General features: G+C 43.2%; 2 protein-coding genes and 1 pseudogene across 3 annotated transcripts in view; 1 reads left to right on the top strand and 2 right to left on the bottom strand.

Moving 5' to 3' along the window:
- Positions 1 to 1,761: 1,761 nt before the first annotated feature.
- On the bottom strand, positions 1,762 to 14,090 carry NOA1 (nitric oxide associated 1). Of its 2 annotated transcripts, XM_077757735.1 has the most exons (7): positions 12,905 to 14,089; positions 11,374 to 11,538; positions 10,349 to 10,554; positions 7,036 to 7,167; positions 5,548 to 5,664; positions 2,787 to 2,907; positions 1,762 to 2,085 (listed from the first exon to the last, which is right to left on the bottom strand). In XM_077757735.1, the coding sequence occupies exons 1-7, from the start codon at positions 14,046 to 14,048 to the stop codon at positions 1,874 to 1,876; spliced, it is 2,097 nt and encodes a 698-aa protein (XP_077613861.1). In that variant the 5' UTR covers positions 14,049 to 14,089; the 3' UTR covers positions 1,762 to 1,873. The 2 variants fall into 2 exon arrangements, with proteins under 2 accessions (XP_077613861.1, XP_077613862.1); XM_077757736.1 differs by lacking the exon at positions 7,036 to 7,167 and having other exon boundaries at positions 12,905 to 14,090.
- Positions 14,091 to 14,621: 531 nt separating this feature from the next.
- On the bottom strand, positions 14,622 to 18,889 carry LOC144226348 (nitric oxide-associated protein 1 pseudogene; annotated as a pseudogene).
- A 602-nt stretch (positions 18,890 to 19,491) lies between these two features.
- Positions 19,492 to 23,053, top strand: part of POLR2B (RNA polymerase II subunit B) — a 40,300-nt gene continuing 36,738 nt past the window's right edge. The window contains exon 1 of the mRNA XM_077757734.1: positions 19,492 to 19,603. Coding sequence (XP_077613860.1) covers positions 19,585 to 19,603 — 19 coding nt within the window. The 5' untranslated portion in view covers positions 19,492 to 19,584. The remainder of the gene's footprint in view (positions 19,604 to 23,053) is intronic.

The raw sequence follows: 23,053 nt of genomic DNA, 5'->3' as shown, positions 1-23,053 counted from the left end.
GTAAAAGGACTAAGAAAAATCTGTTTTCCCCTCATTCTTAGGTGGGATAATGAACCTGGAGATATTAACTAATACAACCAGGGAAACTAAACTTGCTTAGTTGATTTGCTGTTTGAAACTTAAAGGTACACCGAACATCTGCTTCAGTGAAGCTTTGCAAAACCATAGTTTTATTTTTATTTATTTATTTTTTATTCATAGAGTTTTAGAGGTAAAGGAGATCTGAGAGTATAAATTATGAACATTTAAAAACTGAATCTTTGTTAATCAAGAGGCCCCAAAACCTAGAGACAATGAGGAGGAATGTTTTGCTTTCTAACATACATATTCATTAGTTATCAGGGAAATGACAGCATCAGTTCTTAGGTTCTCTATTTCTACACAAATTTCTCCAATAAAAACGAGAAATTGATTTTCTCAATTTGGGAAGCTACCGCCCTCTAGAGGGTGGGCTTGGAAATGCGAGGGGTACTTTTCATTTGTCACTATGACTAATGGGTCAGGAGGAGAGGCTACTGGCATTTATTTATTTGGGGATGAGACATGCTGGCATTCTGAAATGCAGTCTTAAGCATAAAAGAATTCTCTTCCCCAAGATGCCAATAGTATTTACTTTGAAACATGATGAAAGCGAGATCTATGGTTTTTACAAGTTACATCTTAAAATGCTAACCATTTATTCTAAGTGGTCTTAGTGAGGTGAGGGTTAGGGGATGCCTGTTGACAGAGAACATGGGTATGTCTATTAATTTTATACTAAACCTTAGTCTACAGGAAGTTCATGGATCAGACTGCATTTCAGGTCAGCCTTTCCCCATTAGCATTTCTCTCAACATTGGGATCTGGTACTTGCAATTGTTCACTGTACACAGCTATACTGCTACTTATTCAACTAAGAATAATAAAAGGTAGACTTCTGATTGATGTTATGTTATGCAATTATATAGGCAGATTTGATAAAATGGTTAAAAGTGCTCTGATAATTGCAGAATAGACTTTGGATGCCTGAAGGATAGAATTCTGAATCTTAAAATTAAGATCTTTAGGTAGGATTATGTAAGGGTAAGGTTTAGTTGTTTCTCCAGTGTTTATTCTCCTTTAATAATAATCCTAAACAGTCTTCATTTCCCTCTCCATCTCCCAGCTTCCATGTGAGTGGGTATGACCGTATAACTTGATCAATAGAAAGTATGAAATGTGTGTAACTTCTGACCTTTCCCCCTTCCTCAAAATAGGGAAACTGTACTCTACACTCACTTTTCCTCTTTCCACTTGCTGGGAAGGGATGATAACCTGAGCAACCACCTTAGATCTAGAGATGAAGCCATGGAATGTTCCACCAGCTGGATACTTGGACGACTATGCAGAGCAGAGGGATCTATTCATTCCTATCTTAATTTGAGCCCATTTATTTCGGAGAAATCAACTTTTGACATTTTTCCATATGCCAACTGCTTTGTTGCTCTCTCAACTAGACTCCAAGTAAGAAATGACACCTTTTTGTTTTAAAGTTTATTTTTTTTAGCAATCTCTACACCCAATGTGGGGTGTGAACTTATGACCCTGAGATCAAGAGTTGCATGCTCCTCTGACTGAGCCAGCCAGGCGCCCCAACATCTGTCTTAATAAATAGTGGGAGAAACCTGAATGTAACTGACCTCCTTTTGAGGTATACTTGGGTCACAAATACATATACATACCTTACAAAAAACCAACTTGTATTAACAAACTCAACACAGTGCAAACAGGCATAGTCCTGGGTGGTTTAAAAAGTGTGGGAGCAAAGAAAGCTTTATTATAATTATGTTTAATATAATTTAACATGTGTAGTTATGTCCAGTATAGTTAATATTCAGTGTGAACAGGGTCAGCTTCATACATATATCTGTTTTTTCTTCTTCTGCAGATTGTACACAACAGAAGGAGGCTTCTTGGTTTTATAGGCCACACTTCTCTTGATGCGCCCTCCTTTGATGTTAACGATATATGGCAAGAGAGGGGGCCGGACCGTCAGAACTGTTCCTTGAGGTGTATAGCCTCGGAGATGCAGTCTGTCCTTAAACTGAGGTGTTACTGCAACCCAACCTATGCACACATGTGATAGAACACAAAATGGTGTCAGTAACCATCTTACTAAAAATGTCAACCCCAAGCTCAAAATGGAGTACCAAAGGAGGCTACTGCTCTCTTCCACTTTACTTTTAAAGAAACCATATAATGCATTCATGAAAAGGTACAAATTTATTTTCAGAGTAGGTTGTGTTTAATAAATAAATTAGTATATGTCTTAAAATCCTCAGTTTATGTCAGTTAAATGCACATTTCCATAAAAATATAACTAAGACCACTTTACTCACCTTTTGTTTGTTTTTTTTAAGTGTATTTATTTATTTTGAGACAGAGACAGAGCAAGAGTGTGAGGAGGGCAGAGAGAATGGGGGAGAGAGAATCCCAAGCGTGAGTCCCATGCAGGGCTGGATCTTACAAACTGTGAGATCATGACCTGAGCCGAGATCAAGAGTTGGGTGCTTAACCGACTGAACCACCCAGGTGCCCCTATTCACCTTTTTTTGGTTTGTTTGTTTATTTTTGAGAGAGAGTGCAAGCAGGGGAGGGGCAGAGAGATGGAAACACAGAATTTGAAGCAGGCTCCAGGCTCTGAGCTGTTGGCACAGATTCTGATGTGGGGCTTGAACTCACAAACCATGAGATCATGATGCTTAATCAACTGAGCCACCCAGGTGCCCCCCTATTCACCTTTTAAAAAGTGCTTGGTGTACAATTACCTGCAGAGGAAAACTTGATGTCAGCCACTGCTTCAGATTCCCCAAGTCCTTCATCTAATGTAATGTCTTCACCAACGAGAGGAGGAAATCCTGCCATTCTTTCTTCTCCACCCATTGGAACCTGCCATTGAGATAAAATGAAGATGTCTAGAAGTTCAAATTAAACTCCCCATAACTCTAATATTAAATAAAGCACTGATACAATAGTTCTGTACAGGGATCGATAATATTTTCAGCTACTGAAAACCCCAAATCACTTCTAGTTCAAATGAAAAGCATGGGAACTTTTCGATGAGATAAAGCTTATAGATCCCAGTACAAAAAGCTGCATGTATGTGTCCTGTTGTAACCTAATAGCAGAATTTTATTAGTTTTCACTGTTTTTATAGACCTCTATAAAACTTTGCAGAACACTGGGCAATTAGAGTAACATCCTTCAAAACACCTTAGGTCTCATAGGCCTGGCTGGCCTCAAAGATTAATCCCTGCCTCATTACACGTGAAGGGTACATGTGTAATGGGTAAGGTTTAGCTTCTGTTTATACATGTGCCCACGAAGGAGAAGTGACTGGATAATAACTTATTTATTAATAAATATTTCTGTGCTTAACACTAGGGACACAAATATAGATGTTACAACATGGTCCCTGCCCCCAAGGAGATCAGAAGGTGGAAATAACGTGTAAACAAATTACAAGGTAAGAAATGTGATGGGAAGCATCATAGTACTACAGTTGTGGAGGAAGAAGTAATGAATATGTTTTAGTCAAGGAAAACCTTGACACAAGCAGCAATATCTGAGGAATATTTTGAGATAGAGTTGAAGTTACTTAGTGGAAAGGTATCCCAGGTTAGCATCATGTACACCAACAGGACAAATGATGATGAATTCAGGGAACTGTAGTTGAACTGTCTAGGGTACGTTAAGCCTGTGCATGTGCGTGTATTAGTGATGAAGTGATCGGTTTAGACTTCTCAGTAACGTGGAACTACCAAGGAATTATAAGCAGGAAAAAGAACAGAGATAAGAATAAAAAAGAACACTGTGACCTGCTTTGTATTTTGGAAAGATCTCTGTAGTGCAGGGTTTGTTAACCTTGGCACTATTGACATTTTGGGCTGAATAACGCTCTGATGGGGGCTGGGGGGCAAGGCTGTGTGGTGCATCGTAGACTTTTTAGCAGCATCCCTGGCATCTGCTCAGCATCCACCAAGTTGTGAAAAACAAAAATGTCTCTATCCACTGTCAAATGTCCCCTGGGGGCAAAAGTCAACTCTGCTTGAGAAGCCACTGCTTTAGTGGCTGAGGACGTTTATTTGGGGTGGGTGTGGGAGGAGGGCAGTAAAAACTGGAAGCTAAGAGAATACTTTAGTATCTCAAAAACAGCCTAATGAAGCAGATTACAGCTTGAACTGGGAGGCTGCACTCAGTGCTAATGAGAAGGGAGCGCTAGATTGGATTTGGGAGATGAGTAAGAAAACCAGGAGGCAAGAATGAGTCTCAGAGCACCCCCCAGAATATTTCTGTTACTGGTAGAGAAGACTGGGATCATTGCTTTGGAAAGCATCAGTTCTGTCCACTCTGAAAACTACAATGGTGCACAGGGGCAGAGAACGACAGAGTTCATTTTCACAAGGGCCATGTTACACAAACTAAGATGTTTTCCTTCCTGGAAATCTCAAGCTGTATTTGAACTCACGTATTATTGCTTTACCTAAAAAGTGAGCAAATTTAACAGGATAACTAATGTCTTTTAAGTGTAGAAAAATAACAGATCCTATATTGCTGATTGCCTTTATATATTCACCCATCCTGCAAATCCTACAGGTCTCTGGAATATTAACTTTAGGGCAGTTATGTCAATGGGATTGTTTTAAAAAAATTTTTTTTTAATGTTTATTTATTTTTGAAAGAGAGAAATTGATAGAGTGTGAACAGAGGAGGGGCAGAGAGAGAGGGAGACACAGAATCCAAAGTAGGCTCCAGGCTCCGAGTTGTCAGCACAGAGCCTGCTTGGGGTTCTCTCTCTCCCTTTCTCTCACCTCCCCTAGCTTGTGCTCTGTCTCTCAAAATAAATAAATAAACTTTAAAAATAAGATTAAAAAAAAAGATGAGAGAAACTGTAACACACTTACAGGTGAAGGAAGGAGCTGGTTGGGTAAAGAGTGAGAATAATCTGTAAGTATCTGGGATTAAGAACCTGGGAGGAGGTTCAGACCAGGACTTCTCAACAGTGACACTACTGACATTCTGGACCAGAAAATTCTTTGTTGTGTCTGTCCTATGCATTGCAGCATGTCTAGCATTGTCCCTGGCCTCCACCCACCAGTAGCACCCCCAGTTGTGAGCACATCTGTAACTTCTCTTCCCTCAGCATTATCCAATATACTTTCTGCAATGATGTGACTGTTGGGCAGTTGAAATGTGGCTAGTGCAACAGAAGAACTAAATTTTAAAATTTATTTACTTTTAATGAATTTAAATTTAAATAGCACTTGTGGCTACTGTCTTGGTCAATGTAGTTTAGAGAAAACACAAGTCTGTATAGCTATCCTAGGATCAGTCCAAACAATATCCATTTTCTTATACAACCGATTTTACTTGCTAATCAAAATCCTCAAGCAGAAGAGGTGAGGAGAGAGCTTGCTGATTGTATAACAAAGATGGGTCATGACCAAGAAAGGCTTTCTTAGCAGGGCTGTGGGACTGTCACAGTGGAGGTTAACCTAACTGTGCAATCTTCAAAGTGTGTTGCCTCACCTTGAGTAATGTATGACCGGCATGCTTCTGATACACAGTATCTGCCTTGTCCAAGGAAGTAATGTGCACAGGGAGGAGGCTGGAAGCCACGACTGTAAACCAAGCTGACTGATTTCCCTTAAGAAAGGAAGAAAAGAAGTTATTTTACAGAATGAAAAACTTGCAAAACCAGCACATTACAATGTACAATCAATAAAAAAAACAAGCTCCCTTTATAAGTAAATGTAAATAAATACAAGTAATCTATAAAAAAACACAAGTAAATATAAGTAAAAGGAAATGTTCTAATTGTCCCAGTGTAAAGTTAGGTTTAAAATATTAATGTTCTGTGTGCTTTAATGAAACATATTAAGGGTTTTAAGTGTGTAAGGCTAAACTGCCAATAAATTATAAAATACAAAACCTGAGGAGCCTGGGTGGTTAAGCGTCCAACTTTGGCTCAGGTCATGATCTCATGGGTTTGTTGAGCTGGTAGCTTAGAACCTGGAACCTGCTTAAGATTCTGTGTCTCCCTCTTCTTTATGTCCCTCCCCTACTCACACTCTGTCTCTCTCAACAATAAACATTAAAAAGAAAATAAAAGAAAAAGAAAAAACACGAAATCCAAGAAATATGCTATAGTAATGATTTGCAAATTGCATTTAGTATTGTTGGATACATCCATGTTTCATTTCCGTTTTTTCAATCACTTTGCAAAAAAGGGAGCAATTCTATAAACACTCTAAAATCTCCAGAATAATGCCATGTAAATGAATACCAAACAAAAAAGTATATACATAAAGGTATACATTTCATGGGATATAAAGAAATGTGACAGGGTGCCTGGCTAGCTCAGGTGGTGGAGCATGTGACTCTTGATCGGGACGTTGTGAGTTCGAGTCCCACATTTGGTATTAAGATTACTTAAAAAGAAAACCTTTAAATAAAGCAAAACAAAAAAAGAAGTGTGGGATTTATTTAATGCACATTAACCCTGTACCTAAGGCTGGACCTATGATTTCCATGTGAAACACCACCACAGGATAGTATCTTTCCTCCATGCCAAGCTGTCTGGGGCATTTAATACCCTAATGAAGATCTGGTTTCTGAGACCTAGTTGTTTTTCTTCCCCCTCTCTTTTCCCCACGTTTTTATTATGGACATTTTCAAACAAATAAACAAAAAGCATACCAACTTCCTACACAGTCATGATCTAGTTATTAACATCTGCCAGTCTTGTTCACATATCCGTATCCTTAAAGTAATCCTAATAGTAAGTCGTTTTATATGAAAAGTTCTTTTTAATGTTTATTTTTGAGATAGAGAGTACAAGCAGGTGAGAGGCAGACAGACAGGGACAGAAAGAGGGAGGAGCGAATGCAAAGCCCCATGTGAGGCCTGAACCCACAAACCTCGAGATCACAACCCGAGCTGAAGCTAGACACTCAACTGACTGAGCCACCCAGATGTCCCAGCAAGTTATTTTTTAATGGTGCAGAGTTTTCTTACCTGCAGAAAATCGATGCGGCCTATGGCACCCAAAAATAGAACCATTCCTGGTTTAAGCACAAAAGTTCTTGGAACAATGGAATGTGTTGGCAAAACAAGATTTACTTCTTTTTCTGTTAGAAGGTTTAAAATCTGTAAAGCAGAGGGTATTTTTTTAGAGAATTATTACTTTAAAAAAAATGTTTATTTATTTTTGAGAGAGTGCAAGCAGGGGAGGGGCAAAGAAGCAGGGCAGAGGATCTGAAGCAGGCTCTGCACTAATAGCAGTGAGCCTCATGTGGGGCTTGATCTCCTGAGCCAGGAGATCATGACCTGAGCCAAAGTTGGACGCTCAACCGACTGATCTACCCAGGTGCCCTGAAAATTGCTTTTATTGAAGATATGATATATTTTGATTTACCTCTTAGGTAAGAAGTGGTAAAAAAAAAAAAAAAAAAAAAAAAAAAAATTCCAGACTTCACAATAAACCAAAATGTGTCAGAATTTGCTGCATATAAAATTGCTACATTCAGTCTCAATCAATCAATTTATGAATGGTTTCACAACTTAATATTGAGTAATGGCAAAACAACTTTATGGGAGTATGAGAATTTCTATGTGAGCAACATCTCTCAAATGTCAAAACTGGTGGGTCTGAAAACAACTGATGAGTCAGTCCTAAGACGGCACATATCTGCTCTCCATCAAGGTTTCTAGAGAGTAGTTTAGAGCTAAAGGTAAGGCAAAATGCCACTTATATCCCAGTGACAAATATGCATGCATTAAATGCAAAATGGTCACCTCATTCTAGGATCAGGTAAAGAGTTCTGAAGAACACTTTTCTGAATTCTAGTCTTCATTTTATTTCCCCTAAATGCTCAGTAAAAAATGAGAGAAAGTTATGAATCCTCTGGCTTTTTTTTTTTTTTTAAACGAATCCTCTGGCTTTTAAGGATGAAGGGTTCCTAAAGAGACTAGAGAAAATAGAAAAGGAAAGCCACAAAGAACAAGATTTTGGTAAGATTTAAGGAATCAAAATCTGATTAAAAAAGAGCAATATAATGGGGCACCTGGCTGACTCAGTCAAGGAAGTCTGTGACTCTTGATCTCAGGGTTGTGAGTTTGAGCCCCACATTGGGGGTAGAGATTACTTAAAAAAATGTTTTTTGAAGAGAAATATTAGAGAAGGTAAAAGAAATGGATAAAAAACTTTTGTGAACTTGTTTCTTATGAAAAATAACACGGAAATAAAGAATATGTGAAACCTAGAGTGCCTCACAAGAAAATACATAACAAGGGGCTGCAACTACTCTTCCTCAGCATTTGTTTGAAAAAAGCTCATTAAAAGCCACCTGCAGGGGTGGCTCTGTGGCTCAGTTAGTTAGGCATCTGACTTTGGCTCAGGTCACGGTCTCATGGTTTGTGAGTTCAAGCCCCACATTGGGCTTTGTGGAGCCTGAAACCTGTTTCAGATTCTGTGTCTCTCTCTCTGCCCCTCACCCGCTCATGCTCTCTCTCAAAAATAAAATAAAAATTAAAAAAAAAGAGCCACCTGCAGTAAAGAAACCTTTTAATGCTTTTTAGCTGAGACCTTAATACTTATATTTCACAACAGAATTCTTTGAATCAGTTTGGGAAACACTGGTTTAAAGCATCTAATAAATGTATCAATAAACTGACACAGAAGCTAACTGCCAGAGACCTTTTAGATTTAAAAACTTGAGGGTCTCATCTGTTGGCTAGAATATTTAGTAAATTCTTGCTTTTCTACTTGACAAGAGGGTATATATGATGGAAGTAACTGCTAACCCAGAAGAATACACTGGTGAAGTGAAAGTGCTGGAACACTACCAGAAAGCAGTCCAGTTGCTCTGAAGTTCTAGATTGCGAAGGAAGACACAGGTGATAAGCAATTATTGTGAGAGTGCAAAAATGTTAAAAGATCTATATGATTCTGTGACATGAGACATGAAATAAGAGTATCATTTTGATAATGAAACTGTTAAGTGATCCATATAAGGCAAAGAAGGAAAAGAAGCTAAGACACCAATGTTTCATAAGCATATAGACATAATTAGGCAAATCAGGAACTTGGGTCAGTGACCAGATTCAAAGGAAACCGATTAATGGATCTGTTGTGCGGCTATATCCTGGATGCATACTAAGGCTTGGATGATGATCAAAATGGCAAATGAATAAGAAGTTGTGAGATTTAATGAATGTGTGGGATATAGGCTGAATTTAATGAGATAAAACAAAGTTGCTCGAAGATCTTGCAATTGGACTGAAAAGATGTACTAAGGACTGCTACCTGGGTGGCTCAGTCAGGTGAGCATCTGGTTGAGTGTCCGACTTCAGCTCAGGTCATGATCTTGCAGTTTATTATTAGTTCAAGCCCCACATCAGGCTCACTGCTGTCAGTGCAGAGCCTGCTTAAGATCCTCTGTACCTCTCTCTCTGCCCCACCCCCAACTTGCGTGCTCTCAAAAACATTAAGAAAAAAAAAAGATGAATTAAGGGCGAGAGACGGAGGGACAGAGAGAGAGAGAGAGAGGAGAGAGAATTAATCCTATTCTAAATTACGCTCACCTGAGAGTACTTATATAAGAAACTTAGTTTTTAGTGTCATACTTTAAAGACAAAAACAAATTAGAAAATATTCTGAAAAGGGGCCTCAGTTGCCAAACAGGGAGAACAGCTGCAAGAAACAGACAAATTATCTGGATTATGTCAACACAGTAAATGTTCAATGTTTTGTTGGATGAACTAATGAAGGAGAAGAGTATAGAATGAAAAAGAGACAGGACATTACACTTTAAAGTGGTTCAAAGTCTAGCAAGGGAAACAGGAATTTAGTCCATCTAGGTCCATTTGAGGAACAATGGGTACAAGTTACAGGGAGACTGTTCAGCTCAACAGAGTAGGTCAGAGGCCAAATGGGGTTACCTTGGGAGATGAGGGGACATTGCTTCAGCTGGTGGTGAGTCACTCCTTTAGTGTGAGCCGGATGGATGGGTTTAGAGGGAATTCAAGCATAGAACAGGTGGCTGGACTGCAGTGATATTTATAGTTTCTTCTAACTTCAAGATCTAGGATTTTATAAATGTCTCCCTAACTAAGGTAACAACCTCACTACCACACATAGGTTGTGGACAGCGAAGTCTACCAAATGGAATACAGATCTTGATGGCAGATAGATCACCCTGAACTGCTTCTATGAACGAACCAGAATGGAGTCTAAAGTGAAAGAACACCTCCTTTCCTGTGTTCTGCCAATTAAAACAGTACTTGTGTAACTGAAAGTTAGTATTTCTAAAAGACAACAAATACATACACAATTTTCTTTTGTAATTCCAGGGGTGTCATGAAACCAGTGGGCATCTTTCACATCTTGTGGGGTCAATTCTATTCGTTTGGTGGATTTATCTGCAACCATAACAGGTTCATTTCCCATGTCAAAGGCAAGGGAATCAGCATCAAACTCAAAAGCAGCTTCATCCTTCTGTTCTTCTGAATACACGAATGTTCTTCCAACTCTTCCTAGAACAAGTTACAGTTAAGCTATTAGTCACTCCTTTGAAGCTTTTGACTCCAGACAGATAATTCTTATTCTTCTTACTTGACTCAAACAAGTTAGACTAAATATGGTGTACAGAAGCAAGACTACAATGATACCCTTGCCCTCTTTTCAAAGGCATTGGGAGTCAGACTCTTGCAATGGTCAAGTATGTGGCTAGCTGTGTACACTGGGTAGGGGGATGGGTGGAAAGTGCTAGAAATCAAACTATTTTCAGTAAAGAAGGGACAATCTATTTAAAAAATTTTTTTTATTTTTGAGAGAGACAGAGTGTGAGACAGGGAGGGGCAGAGAGAGAGAGAGAGAGAGAGAGATAATACACATAGAATCTGAAGCAGGCTCAAGGCTCTGAGTTGTCAGCACAGAGCCTGAAGTGAGGCTTGAACTCACAAACTGGTCCCTTAACCGACTGAGCCACCCAGGCACCCTAAGGAGGGACAATCTAATTTAAAGCTGCTGCATGGGGTCAACAACCTGTGCTGGTCTGCAAGGACTGGGTGCTATTTCTTAGTGAAAATGCTTCTACTGCTGACAATGGTTGGTGGGCAGTTACTGTGTGTTTTCTTCCCTGGATTTCTCCAAGTACCTACTGTTTCAATTTTCTCAGCACAATGAACTGTGGGTTTCCAAATAGTAGCTTTGCCTCTAAAGGGCTTCTTTGTTCCAGAATGGGGAAAGTAGTCTCTTCCCACAAAAACTGGCTAGCCCCAGACAGCTGTACTCTACGTTGCTCCACAAAAATTTTTTAGCATGCCCCAACAAGTTTTCCAAAGGATGCTTACCTACTACATATCCATGTCGTTTCAAGAAATTAAGTTGATGTTGTTTTTCCTGACTAAGATCTTCTTCAGCTTCAGTTGCATCTTTTTTAAGCCTTTTTTGCCTTTCAAACATCCTGTAAGGTGTTGGGTTGCAAATAGGAAACTTCAGAAGGTTTAATGTAGTACCTGAAATCCCAAAAAATATATTGTTATAAACGTTATAAAAGAGAAAATAAGGGGAGGAAAACCTACATTTTTGAGGAGTTACCATGTCTTAGTTAGGTACAGTGATTGGGTACTTCATGGAACCTTCATGACAACCCCCTACAAAATCATTCTTACTTTTACAGATGAGGAAATAGGCTCAGAGATTGGCTCAAAGGCTCAACCTGGATTTGAATCTCAAATCTGCAGACCTGTTTTTTTTTTTTTTTTTTTAAATTTTCACTGTACCACCAGTATAAGAGCACTTCTGTGTATAATTTAACCAAAGTCCTGGACAGAGAAGTTAGCCCCATCAAAGTTAAACACTGGTTTCAAAGGAACAAATGAGGCAGTTTTGCCAACTGTTAAATACAGACAAGGTCACAAAAGGACCCGTTTTGCAATTACAGAAATTTCTTTCTTTTTATTTTTAATTTTTTTAAATGTTTTATTTCTAGGAGAGAGAGAAAGAGAGAGAGAGAGAGAGAGAGAGACCAGGGGAGGGTCAGAGAGGGAGTCACAGACTCGGAAACAGGCTCCAGGCTCTGAGCCGGCAGTCAGCACAGAGCCCGACGCGGGGCTCGAACCCACGAACCGCGAGATCATGACCTAAGCCTAACCGACGGACACCTAAGTCGGACGCCTAACCGACTAAGCCACCCAGGCGCCCCTACAGAAATTTCTTAAAACCACAAAATTGAGGGATGCCTGGCTGGCTCAGTCAGTGGAGCCTGCTACTCTTGATCTCAGGGTTGTGAGTTCAAGTCCCACGCTGGGTGTAAAGATTACTTAAAAATCTTAGAACCCTCCCCCCGACAAAAACCCAAAACCACAAAGTTGACTTTCCCCCCCTCAAAGTCACACATCATATAGAATTAGTGAATACTCAAATGTTAACTGTGTATAGTATACTGATCTTACGAATAACCTTAAGATATGAAGAATAAGACTGAGAAGGTGGAGTGAGCTTTAGAAAGTAAAAGAAGAAAAAAGTAAACGAAGGGCTTTCTAGAGAAACAAAGAAGTAAAGCTACCAGAGAAACCTCCAAGAGAACAGGAACTCTTGCTTTATGGTTCATCTACAGTGCCTAGCACAGTGGCTGGAACATGTAAGTGCTCCATGAATATTTCCATGAATATTTAAATTAGAGAAAATTACTCTAACATATAAGTTTCCGAGCACTAGGCTGACACAAAAGAGAAGAGTGACCAAAGTAGGGAGATACTTTTTAAAGGGAAGACTCCACACAGCCCCTGGTGGAAAGAAGAACTAGGAAGAATACACTCGGTGCCCGTGACGAGATTGAGCATCTCGGAAAAGGCAGGGGACGGGCCTCCTAAGGCTCACCAGGCCAAGGGGAGATGGTGGCTCTGTCGATAGCTTCGGCGCCCTTGGCGATGCAGTAATCGCTTTCTAGGAGCGTGTTGAAGAGAGTGGACTTGCCAGCGTTGGTGGAGCCAACCAGGTAGACGTCGCCACGGTAACGCCAGGAGCGCTGAAGCACTGAGATCAATTCTTCGATTCCGTAACCAGTCTTGGCGCTAATGAGCCTCACGTCCTTGAGCACCGTGCGGGCCCTGGCAGAAGGATTCGAATTCTCCTTCCCGTCTCGCGGCCCGTCCTCCTGGGCCTGCTGTGGTCCTCGGTGGCTGGACGGCCGAAGGAGCCCTGCGCGGGTACAGTCGTCCCACAGGCGCTCCCGGAGCCGCTGCAGGTAGCCGGGCGCGTCCTGGGGCAGCAGGTCCACCTTGTTCCCCAGCACGATCAGTTGCCGGGGGCCCACCAGCGCTGGCAGCTCCGGCAGCAGGGCGTCGGGCAGATCCAGAAGGTCCACCATGTAGAGCACCAGGGCGGGCCCCGGCCTTCGCAGCGCGGCGCTCACCAGCTCTCGATACTGCTCGCAGCTCATCTGTACGCGCAGGGCGCGCCGGTGGTGCACTAGGAGCCAGCAGCGTTGGCACACGGTCCGCGCCAGCCCGCCGTCGGTCTGCGCCGCTGCGCTGAGGTACTTCTCGCTGGGGAGGTAGCCGGGCACGCCAGGATCCTGGCAGTGCAGCTCCGCTCCGCAGCCCGAGCAGTTCAGGCCGCTGGGTGGCACCGTCGGGTCCGGGCGTCCCACGACCGGGTGTTGCCTCTTGTCCCGCAGCTTTTGCTGCCGCCGCTCTTCCCGCCGCTGCTGTTTCTGTCGCTCCTCCTCCTCCTGTCGCTGCTGCCGCTCTCGCAGCTGCTCTGTGAGGGTCGGTGCGGGCTCGGGCTCCGAGACGTACTCGGGGAACAGAAAATGCTCCTCCATGTCAGCCCCCCCTTCGTAACCCCCACTTGCCGTTGAGCCACGAGAAAGCCTACGTCCCAGGCCAGATAGGTCCTGGGAGGAAGAGGCGGCCGCGCATCTCTCGAAAAGCGGCTCCCGAGGGCCATGGCGCGCTACCGTGGGAGCAGATGCCCGTAAAAAGGGCCGCAGTAGCCTGCATGTCAGGCGTGCAGGCAGCATGCGGAACACAGCCACGCGTAAGGGGGGGAGGGGGCGGAATCACGCGCGCGCAGGCGCACTAGCTGCTGAGCGTAAACCAGGGACGTAAACCCGGGACTAGTCGAGGGCTGTCATTTGTCAGACACATTTAGACTCCTCCTTTCGCGTCTAATCCTGTGGGTTCTCTAGATGAAGGAAATGAGGCCATAGAACCCATTCAAAACTGCGGCAAAAGCACCGGCGATTTAGGCCGAGCGAGGTGGGCAGGAGGCCAGAGAGGGTTTTACTATCGGCATTATTCTACGCGCCACCGCTGGCACGACCTGCTTATAATGAATCTCATTTTTTAAAAACTTAATGCTTTTTGGTCTTTAGAAGTGCAAAGAAAAGTCGAATGCCGCATACTCACGGTTCCAATTAAAACCTTTTATTAATAACTCTTTTTTTCCAGGTGTCATTATTTGTGCAAGGATATAGAAAAACCAAGTTTTAACTGGCACGCGCCGACTGCAAGACCTTTCCTCGCAAGCAGCCACAAGCGGCGTTGGTGCACGACTTACGCGTGCGCAATTCTAACCCTTACTAAGGCTTCGCCTACCACTTGCGCAGCCGCAGATCTTTGTGGGCGGTCTCTGGCCTGGGAAGGAGAGCATTCTGGGAACGCCGGAGACGGAAATTACTTCGCCTCACGCTCAGGCGCTGGCAGCTGCTGCTCGTTTTTCTCGGATTTCTAGAGTTAGGAACTTGGGAACCCTTTGCCAATATGTATGACGCGGACGAGGGTACGTAACTACTCAGAACACTCCGCGGCGACCCATCTAAGGAGGGAAAAGTGGGCAATTGAATTAAATGAGGATTTGCGGCCTCCCCCGTAATCGCCGCCCAAGTATTCCCAGTCGTGTCCCCAACATTCCTCAGGCCGGGTACAAAGCTGGGGTTATGAGAGATGGAGGGCTCAAGGGAACGTAGCGTTAATGCCCCTGGTCGCCCCTGGTCAGGTGATTTTTGTTCTCTCGTCTTTCCGCTCCGGGGTATGTCTGATACACCCCCTTCCCGTATTGAAATGGCGCGCGGAAGAGTAAGACAAATTCCGTTGTATGGACTTTGAAGCAAAGAACTCCGTTCTTATTTTCCCCAGGGCCACAGTGGATTTATTGAATAGTTGAATTTTTGAGTGTCAGCTTGTGCCAAGTATCATGCTAGGCTCTGAAAATACAGCGAGGTTAAAGAATATAGCGTGTGGGGGGGGGGCGAGGAGGGTTGGTCTCTTTTGGAATGCCTTCCTACTGTCAAATGTGTAAGTAAATTGTCCTAGAAGATCTCTAAATTTCCTCTTCCCACAGGATGATGGTTTTCAGGTGTTATGTATTCTGTTGAATTGGACCAACGTTTTTTGTTTTTTTTCCCACATGGAGAATTCTTAGTCAAATCTAGTGTATTTTCCTTATGTTTTTTTTTTTTTTTTAATGTTTATTTTTTGAGAAGGAGACGGTCACTGAATCCCAAGCAGGCTCCGGGCTCTCAGCTGTCAGCACAGAGCCCAAAGCGCGGCGAACCCACGGACTGCGAGACCATGTCTTGAGCTACAGTCCCACAACCAACTGAGGAGCCAGGCACTCCTCATTCTGTATTTCTAAATTCAGTCTTCCATTATCCACAGCTTCTATTTCAGGCTTCCCTTTTTTCTGACTCTCAATCCTGTGGTGACCTCTTAGGTTTCTCTTTATTTCCTCAGCCACTCCATGGAGAAAAAGAAGAGCATAAACTCTACTGTTTAAACTTTTCTGTCTCAGATCTTGAGTCTGGAAATTTATAAATATCATTAGATTCCTTCTAGCTCAGAAAAAAATTTGAAGTTTTTTTAGTTTAACAGTTTGAGTGAGCAATGTATTCTCATCACTCACAAGGTAGAAAATATAAAAATATTAAAGGGTAAGGTCTTAACACTTGTCCAGGATCTGTCCATTGTGAGTCCCCTCCACAGAAGGTAATCTCTGTTCTTAGATTCTCTCTCCAGAGAGCTTTATGCATAATAAAGCAAATATAAAGGGGATTCTGTTTTCTGTCTTTTTATAGACAAGAGGTAACACTCCTACTTGGCTGCGTTTTTTGAGAGATATATGTCTCAATAAATATATATATTCTGGATATAAATATGAAGCTCAAATAAGAGTTCTAAATTACAAACAGGCGAGAATTATTAATAAGCTGCTGGTAGAGTATGGAGAGTTTATGCAGAGAAGGAAGACTGAAGGGAGGAAATTAAGGAATACCCCTATTAGAGTCATGTGGAAAAAAATGAGTCCATGAAGGACTCTTGGATATATTTATATCCATAAATATGTGTGTTTTATATATAATAATAATATGGGAGATTTTCATGAACACCCTGAAATTTTTTCACACCTACCTAGTTTATGTGGATATATCATAAGTAGTGTTTTATTGATGGGTATTTGGGTCATATCCAGTCTTTTTCTGGTTTATATAGTGCTGTTGTGAATTGTACTCGTCATTTTGTCCAATGCAAGTATGTTGTCGGGAGAAATTCCTAGATACAAAATTGTCAGCTTGAATAATTCACATGTTTAACATTTTGCTAGCACTAGTGAAACTAGTGATTGTACTAGTTTATGTTCTCATTGGCAGTGTATAATAATCTTGTGGAAAGAGAGTTAAAGGTATTTTATTTATCAAGTCTGCTCCAGCATTGAATCAACATTCTATTTCTACTTGTGCCCTTTGATATGTTTATTAGATAATGCCTTCATCAGTTCTCAGATCCTCCTTTNGGGAGAGAGATAGAGACAGCGTGAGCAGGGGAGGGTCAGACAGAGAGGGAGTCACAGACTCGGAAACAGGCTCCAGGCTCTGAGCCGGCAGTCAGCACAGAGCCCGACGCGGGGCTCGAACCCACGAACCGCGAGATCATGACCTAAGCCTAACCGACGGACACCTAAGTCGGACGCCTAACCGACTAAGCCACCCAGGCGCCCCTACAGAAATTTCTTAAAACCACAAAATTGAGGGATGCCTGGCTGGCTCAGTCAGTGGAGCCTGCTACTCTTGATCTCAGGGTTGTGAGTTCAAGTCCCACGCTGGGTGTAAAGATTACTTAAAAATCTTAGAACCCTCCCCCCGACAAAAACCCAAAACCACAAAGTTGACTTTCCCCCCCTCAAAGTCACACATCATATAGAATTAGTGAATACTCAAATGTTAACTGTGTATAGTATACTGATCTTACGAATAACCTTAAGATATGAAGAATAAGACTGAGAAGGTGGAGTGAGCTTTAGAAAGTAAAAGAAGAAAAAAGTAAACGAAGGGCTTTCTAGAGAAACAAAGAAGTAAAGCTACCAGAGAAACCTCCAAGAGAACAGGAACTCTTGCTTTATGGTTCATCTACAGTGCCTAGCACAGTGGCTGGAACATGTAAGTGCTCCATGAATATTTCCATGAATATTTAAATTAGAGAAAATTACTCTAACATATAAGTTTCCGAGCACTAGGCTGACACAAAAGAGAAGAGTGACCAAAGTAGGGAGATACTTTTTAAAGGGAAGACTCCACACAGCCCCTGGTGGAAAGAAGAACTAGGAAGAATACACTCGGTGCCCGTGACGAGATTGAGCATCTCGGAAAAGGCAGGGGACGGGCCTAAGACTCACCAGGCCAAGGGGAGATGGTGGCTCTGTCGATAGCTTCGGCGCCCTTGGCGATGCAGTAATCGCTTTCTAGGAGCGTGTTGAAGAGAGTGGACTTGCCAGCGTTGGTGGAGCCAACCAGGTAGACGTCGCCACGGTAACGCCAGGAGCGCTGAAGCACTGAGATCAATTCTTCGATTCCGTAACCAGTCTTGGCGCTAATGAGCCTCACGTCCTTGAGCACCGTGCGGGCCCTGGCAGAAGGATTCGAATTCTCCTTCCCGTCTCGCGGCCCGTCCTCCTGGGCCTGCTGTGGTCCTCGGTGGCTGGACGGCCGAAGGAGCCCTGCGCGGGTACAGTCGTCCCACAGGCGCTCCCGGAGCCGCTGCAGGTAGCCGGGCGCGTCCTGGGGCAGCAGGTCCACCTTGTTCCCCAGCACGATCAGTTGCCGGGGGCCCACCAGCGCTGGCAGCTCCGGCAGCAGGGCGTCGGGCAGATCCAGAAGGTCCACCATGTAGAGCACCAGGGCGGGCCCCGGCCTTCGCAGCGCGGCGCTCACCAGCTCTCGATACTGCTCGCAGCTCATCTGTACGCGCAGGGCGCGCCGGTGGTGCACTAGGAGCCAGCAGCGTTGGCACACGGTCCGCGCCAGCCCGCCGTCGGTCTGCGCCGCTGCGCTGAGGTACTTCTCGCTGGGGAGGTAGCCGGGCACGCCAGGATCCTGGCAGTGCAGCTCCGCTCCGCAGCCCGAGCAGTTCAGGCCGCTGGGTGGCACCGTCGGGTCCGGGCGTCCCACGACCGGGTGTTGCCTCTTGTCCCGCAGCTTTTGCTGCCGCCGCTCTTCCCGCCGCTGCTGTTTCTGTCGCTCCTCCTCCTCCTGTCGCTGCTGCCGCTCTCGCAGCTGCTCTGTGAGGGTCGGTGCGGGCTCGGGCTCCGAGACGTACTCGGGGAACAGAAAATGCTCCTCCATGTCAGCCCCCCCTTCGTAACCCCCACTTGCCGTTGAGCCACGAGAAAGCCTACGTCCCAGGCCAGATAGGTCCTGGGAGGAAGAGGCGGCCGCGCATCTCTCGAAAAGCGGCTCCCGAGGGCCATGGCGCGCTACCGTGGGAGCAGATGCCCGTAAAAAGGGCCGCAGTAGCCTGCATGTCAGGCGTGCAGGCAGCATGCGGAACACAGCCACGCGTAAGGGGGGGAGGGGGCGGAATCACGCGCGCGCAGGCGCACTAGCTGCTGAGCGTAAACCAGGGACGTAAACCCGGGACTAGTCGAGGGCTGTCATTTGTCAGACACATTTAGACTCCTCCTTTCGCGTCTAATCCTGTGGGTTCTCTAGATGAAGGAAATGAGGCCATAGAACCCATTCAAAACTGCGGCAAAAGCACCGGCGATTTAGGCCGAGCGAGGTGGGCAGGAGGCCAGAGAGGGTTTTACTATCGGCATTATTCTACGCGCCACCGCTGGCACGACCTGCTTATAATGAATCTCATTTTTTTAAAACTTAATGCTTTTTGGTCTTTAGAAGTGCAAAGAAAAGTCGAATGCCGCATACTCACGGTTCCAATTAAAACCTTTTATTAATAACTCTTTTTTTCCAGGTGTCATTATTTGTGCAAGGATATAGAAAAACCAACTTTTAACTGGCACGCGCCGACTGCAAGACCTTTCCTCGCAAGCAGCCACAAGCGGCGTTGGTGCACGACTTACGCGTGCGCAATTCTAACCCTTACTAAGGCTTCGCCTACCACTTGCGCAGCCGCAGATCTTTGTGGGCGGTCTCTGGCCTGGGAAGGAGAGCATTCTGGGAACGCCGGAGACGGAAATTACTTCGCCTCACGCTCAGGCGCTGGCAGCTGCTGCTCGTTTTTCTCGGATTTCTAGAGTTAGGAACTTGGGAACCCTTTGCCAATATGTATGACGCGGACGAGGGTACGTAACTACTCAGAACACTCCGCGGCGACCCATCTAAGGAGGGAAAAGTGGGCAATTGAATTAAATGAGGATTTGCGGCCTCCCCCGTAATCGCCGCCCAAGTATTCCCAGTCGTGTCCCCAACATTCCTCAGGCCGGGTACAAAGCTGGGGTTATGAGAGATGGAGGGCTCAAGGGAACGTAGCGTTAATGCCCCTGGTCGCCCCTGGTCAGGTGATTTTTGTTCTCTCGTCTTTCCGCTCCGGGGTATGTCTGATACACCCCCTTCCCGTATTGAAATGGCGCGCGGAAGAGTAAGACAAATTCCGTTGTATGGACTTTGAAGCAAAGAACTCCGTTCTTATTTTCCCCAGGGCCACAGTGGATTTATTGAATAGTTGAATTTTTGAGTGTCAGCTTGTGCCAAGTATCATGCTAGGCTCTGAAAATACAGCGAGGTTAAAGAATATAGCGTGTGGGGGGGGGGCGAGGAGGGTTGGTCTCTTTTGGAATGCCTTCCTACTGTCAAATGTGTAAGTAAATTGTCCTAGAAGATCTCTAAATTTCCTCTTCCCACAGGATGATGGTTTTCAGGTGTTATGTATTCTGTTGAATTGGACCAACGTTTTTTGTTTTTTTTCCCACATGGAGAATTCTTAGTCAAATCTAGTGTATTTTCCTTATGTTTTTTTTTTTTTTTTAATGTTTATTTTTTGAGAAGGAGACGGTCACTGAATCCCAAGCAGGCTCCGGGCTCTCAGCTGTCAGCACAGAGCCCAAAGCGCGGCGAACCCACGGACTGCGAGACCATGTCTTGAGCTACAGTCCCACAACCAACTGAGGAGCCAGGCACTCCTCATTCTGTATTTCTAAATTCAGTCTTCCATTATCCACAGCTTCTATTTCAGGCTTCCCTTTTTTCTGACTCTCAATCCTGTGGTGACCTCTTAGGTTTCTCTTTATTTCCTCAGCCACTCCATGGAGAAAAAGAAGAGCATAAACTCTACTGTTTAAACTTTTCTGTCTCAGATCTTGAGTCTGGAAATTTATAAATATCATTAGATTCCTTCTAGCTCAGAAAAAAATTTGAAGTTTTTTTAGTTTAACAGTTTGAGTGAGCAATGTATTCTCATCACTCACAAGGTAGAAAATATAAAAATATTAAAGGGTAAGGTCTTAACACTTGTCCAGGATCTGTCCATTGTGAGTCCCCTCCACAGAAGGTAATCTCTGTTCTTAGATTCTCTCTCCAGAGAGCTTTATGCATAATAAAGCAAATATAAAGGGGATTCTGTTTTCTGTCTTTTTATAGACAAGAGGTAACACTCCTACTTGGCTGCGTTTTTTGAGAGATATATGTCTCAATAAATATATATATTCTGGATATAAATATGAAGCTCAAATAAGAGTTCTAAATTACAAACAGGCGAGAATTATTAATAAGCTGCTGGTAGAGTATGGAGAGTTTATGCAGAGAAGGAAGACTGAAGGGAGGAAATTAAGGAATACCCCTATTAGAGTCATGTGGAAAAAAATGAGTCCATGAAGGACTCTTGGATATATTTATATCCATAAATATGTGTGTTTTATATATAATAATAATATGGGAGATTTTCATGAACACCCTGAAATTTTTTCACACCTACCTAGTTTATGTGGATATATCATAAGTAGTGTTTTATTGATGGGTATTTGGGTCATATCCAGTCTTTTTCTGGTTTATATAGTGCTGTTGTGAATTGTACTCGTCATTTTGTCCAATGCAAGTATGTTGTCGGGAGAAATTCCTAGATACAAAATTGTCAGCTTGAATAATTCACATGTTTAACATTTTGCTAGCACTAGTGAAACTAGTGATTGTACTAGTTTATGTTCTCATTGGCAGTGTATAATAATCTTGTGGAAAGAGAGTTAAAGGTATTTTATTTATCAAGTCTGCTCCAGCATTGAATCAACATTCTATTTCTACTTGTGCCCTTTGATATGTTTATTAGATAATGCCTTCATCAGTTCTCAGATCCTCCTTTTCACCTGGCTTCTTTTTCTGTGTGAAACACAAGATCTCTAGACCTCAAGAAAACCCATATGTTTTCCTCTTTATAAAATTGTTTACTTTTCTTCCAATATTTTGCCTTTCTCCTTTCATTCACAGCCAGTCTTCTTAAAAAGGAATTCCCATTTTTTCACGTTCTCCTCAGCCTATTATAATCTAATTGTGCTCAAGCCACTTCATTGAAACAGCTCTTAGTTAGAATGTCAGTGACTTCTTAATTGATAAATAAGAAGGACTTTTTTTTTTTTTAAATGTTATCCAGACCCAGGGTACGTGGGTGGTTCAGTTGGTTGAGCGTCAGAGTCTTGATTTTGGCTCAGGTCATGATCCCAGGGTTGTGGAATAGAGGCTTGCATCAGGTTTTATGCTGAGTGTGGAGCCTGCCTAGGATTCTCTTCTCTCAAAAATAAAAATAAAAGCATTTTAAACCTTATTCTAAACTATGTTGTGGTATTCAGCATTGTTGACTTCCTCCTGGAAACTCACTCCTTCCTTCTGCCACATAATTCTCAATTCTTCCTAACTATCTGACTTTCCTTCTCATTCTCTTGTGCTATTCATATTCTCTCTGGAGGATCTCATCTATTCTCCGTGGCTTCAGTTACCATTTATTTGTGGATGACTTTGAATGTATACTTCCAGTCCATATGTCTTGCATATCTGACTGCCATTGGACAACTTTACTTGGATGTACCCCAGGCTCCTCAAACTTGCCACTGCCCAAACAGCTGTTTCCCTTACCTGTTCTCCATCTTGATGAGTGGTATCACCCTCTTCTGTTGTTGAAGCCAGAAGCCTGGGCATCTTTCTTGATTCCTATCTTCTGTCCCTATTATCTAATGAGCCACCAAGCCCTAGAGTTCTGTCTCCTAAAATATGTCAGATCTGGTCACTTCTCTGTTCACTGAACTTCTAGTTCAGGCCACCACCATCTCTTGCCTAGATTACTTCTCCAGATTCTCAACTGGTTTTTGTGCTTCAGTTTTCTTGCGTCTCCAATCCACTTTCCAATACTGTGGCCATAGTGATCTTTCAGAAATGAAATCTGATCTAACCACCCTTGTTAAAATCTTAAAATCGTTCTGTTGGTAAAAATCAGTCTCTTCTACCACTCCAACTTCACACTCCATGCTTCAGCTACATTGGCCTTTTTTCATTCCTTGAATATCTTTCATTTTGGAGTCTTTCACACAAATTTTTTTTTTGTTTGAAATATTACTTTCTCTACTTCTCCCATCGTCACCCCTTTGCTTTTGCCTGGTTTACTCCTGTTTATTCTTATGTGAGATCTCTGCTCAGCTCAGCTTTTGGAAGGTCTACTGTAACTTCTCAGGTCTTGGTTAGGACTGTCCATATCATTTTGTTTTTCCTCTTAATTGAATTCATCTTATTTGTCTCTCAACCCCCCCCCCCCC

The sequence above is a fragment of the Crocuta crocuta genome, unplaced genomic scaffold (genome assembly GCF_008692635.1).
Source record: "Crocuta crocuta isolate KB4526 unplaced genomic scaffold, BGI_CrCroc_1.0 scaffold282, whole genome shotgun sequence".
In the NCBI taxonomy this organism is placed as follows: Eukaryota; Metazoa; Chordata; class Mammalia; order Carnivora; family Hyaenidae; genus Crocuta; species Crocuta crocuta.
This window is presented reverse-complemented; position numbering and strand designations above follow the sequence as displayed.

Coding starts and splice junctions, on each gene's coding strand:
- NOA1 (XM_077757735.1), bottom strand. CDS start 14,048: ATGCTGCCTGCACGCCTGACATGCAGGCTACTGCGGCCCTTTTTACGG. Junction 10,555..11,373: donor ACGACATGGATATGTAGTAG/GTAAGCATCCTT, acceptor AACTTGTTCTAG/GAAGAGTTGGAAGAACATTC. Junction 2,908..5,547: donor CCGGTCATACATTACTCAAG/GTGAGGCAACAC, acceptor TCTCAATGGCAG/GTTCCAATGGGTGGAGAAGA.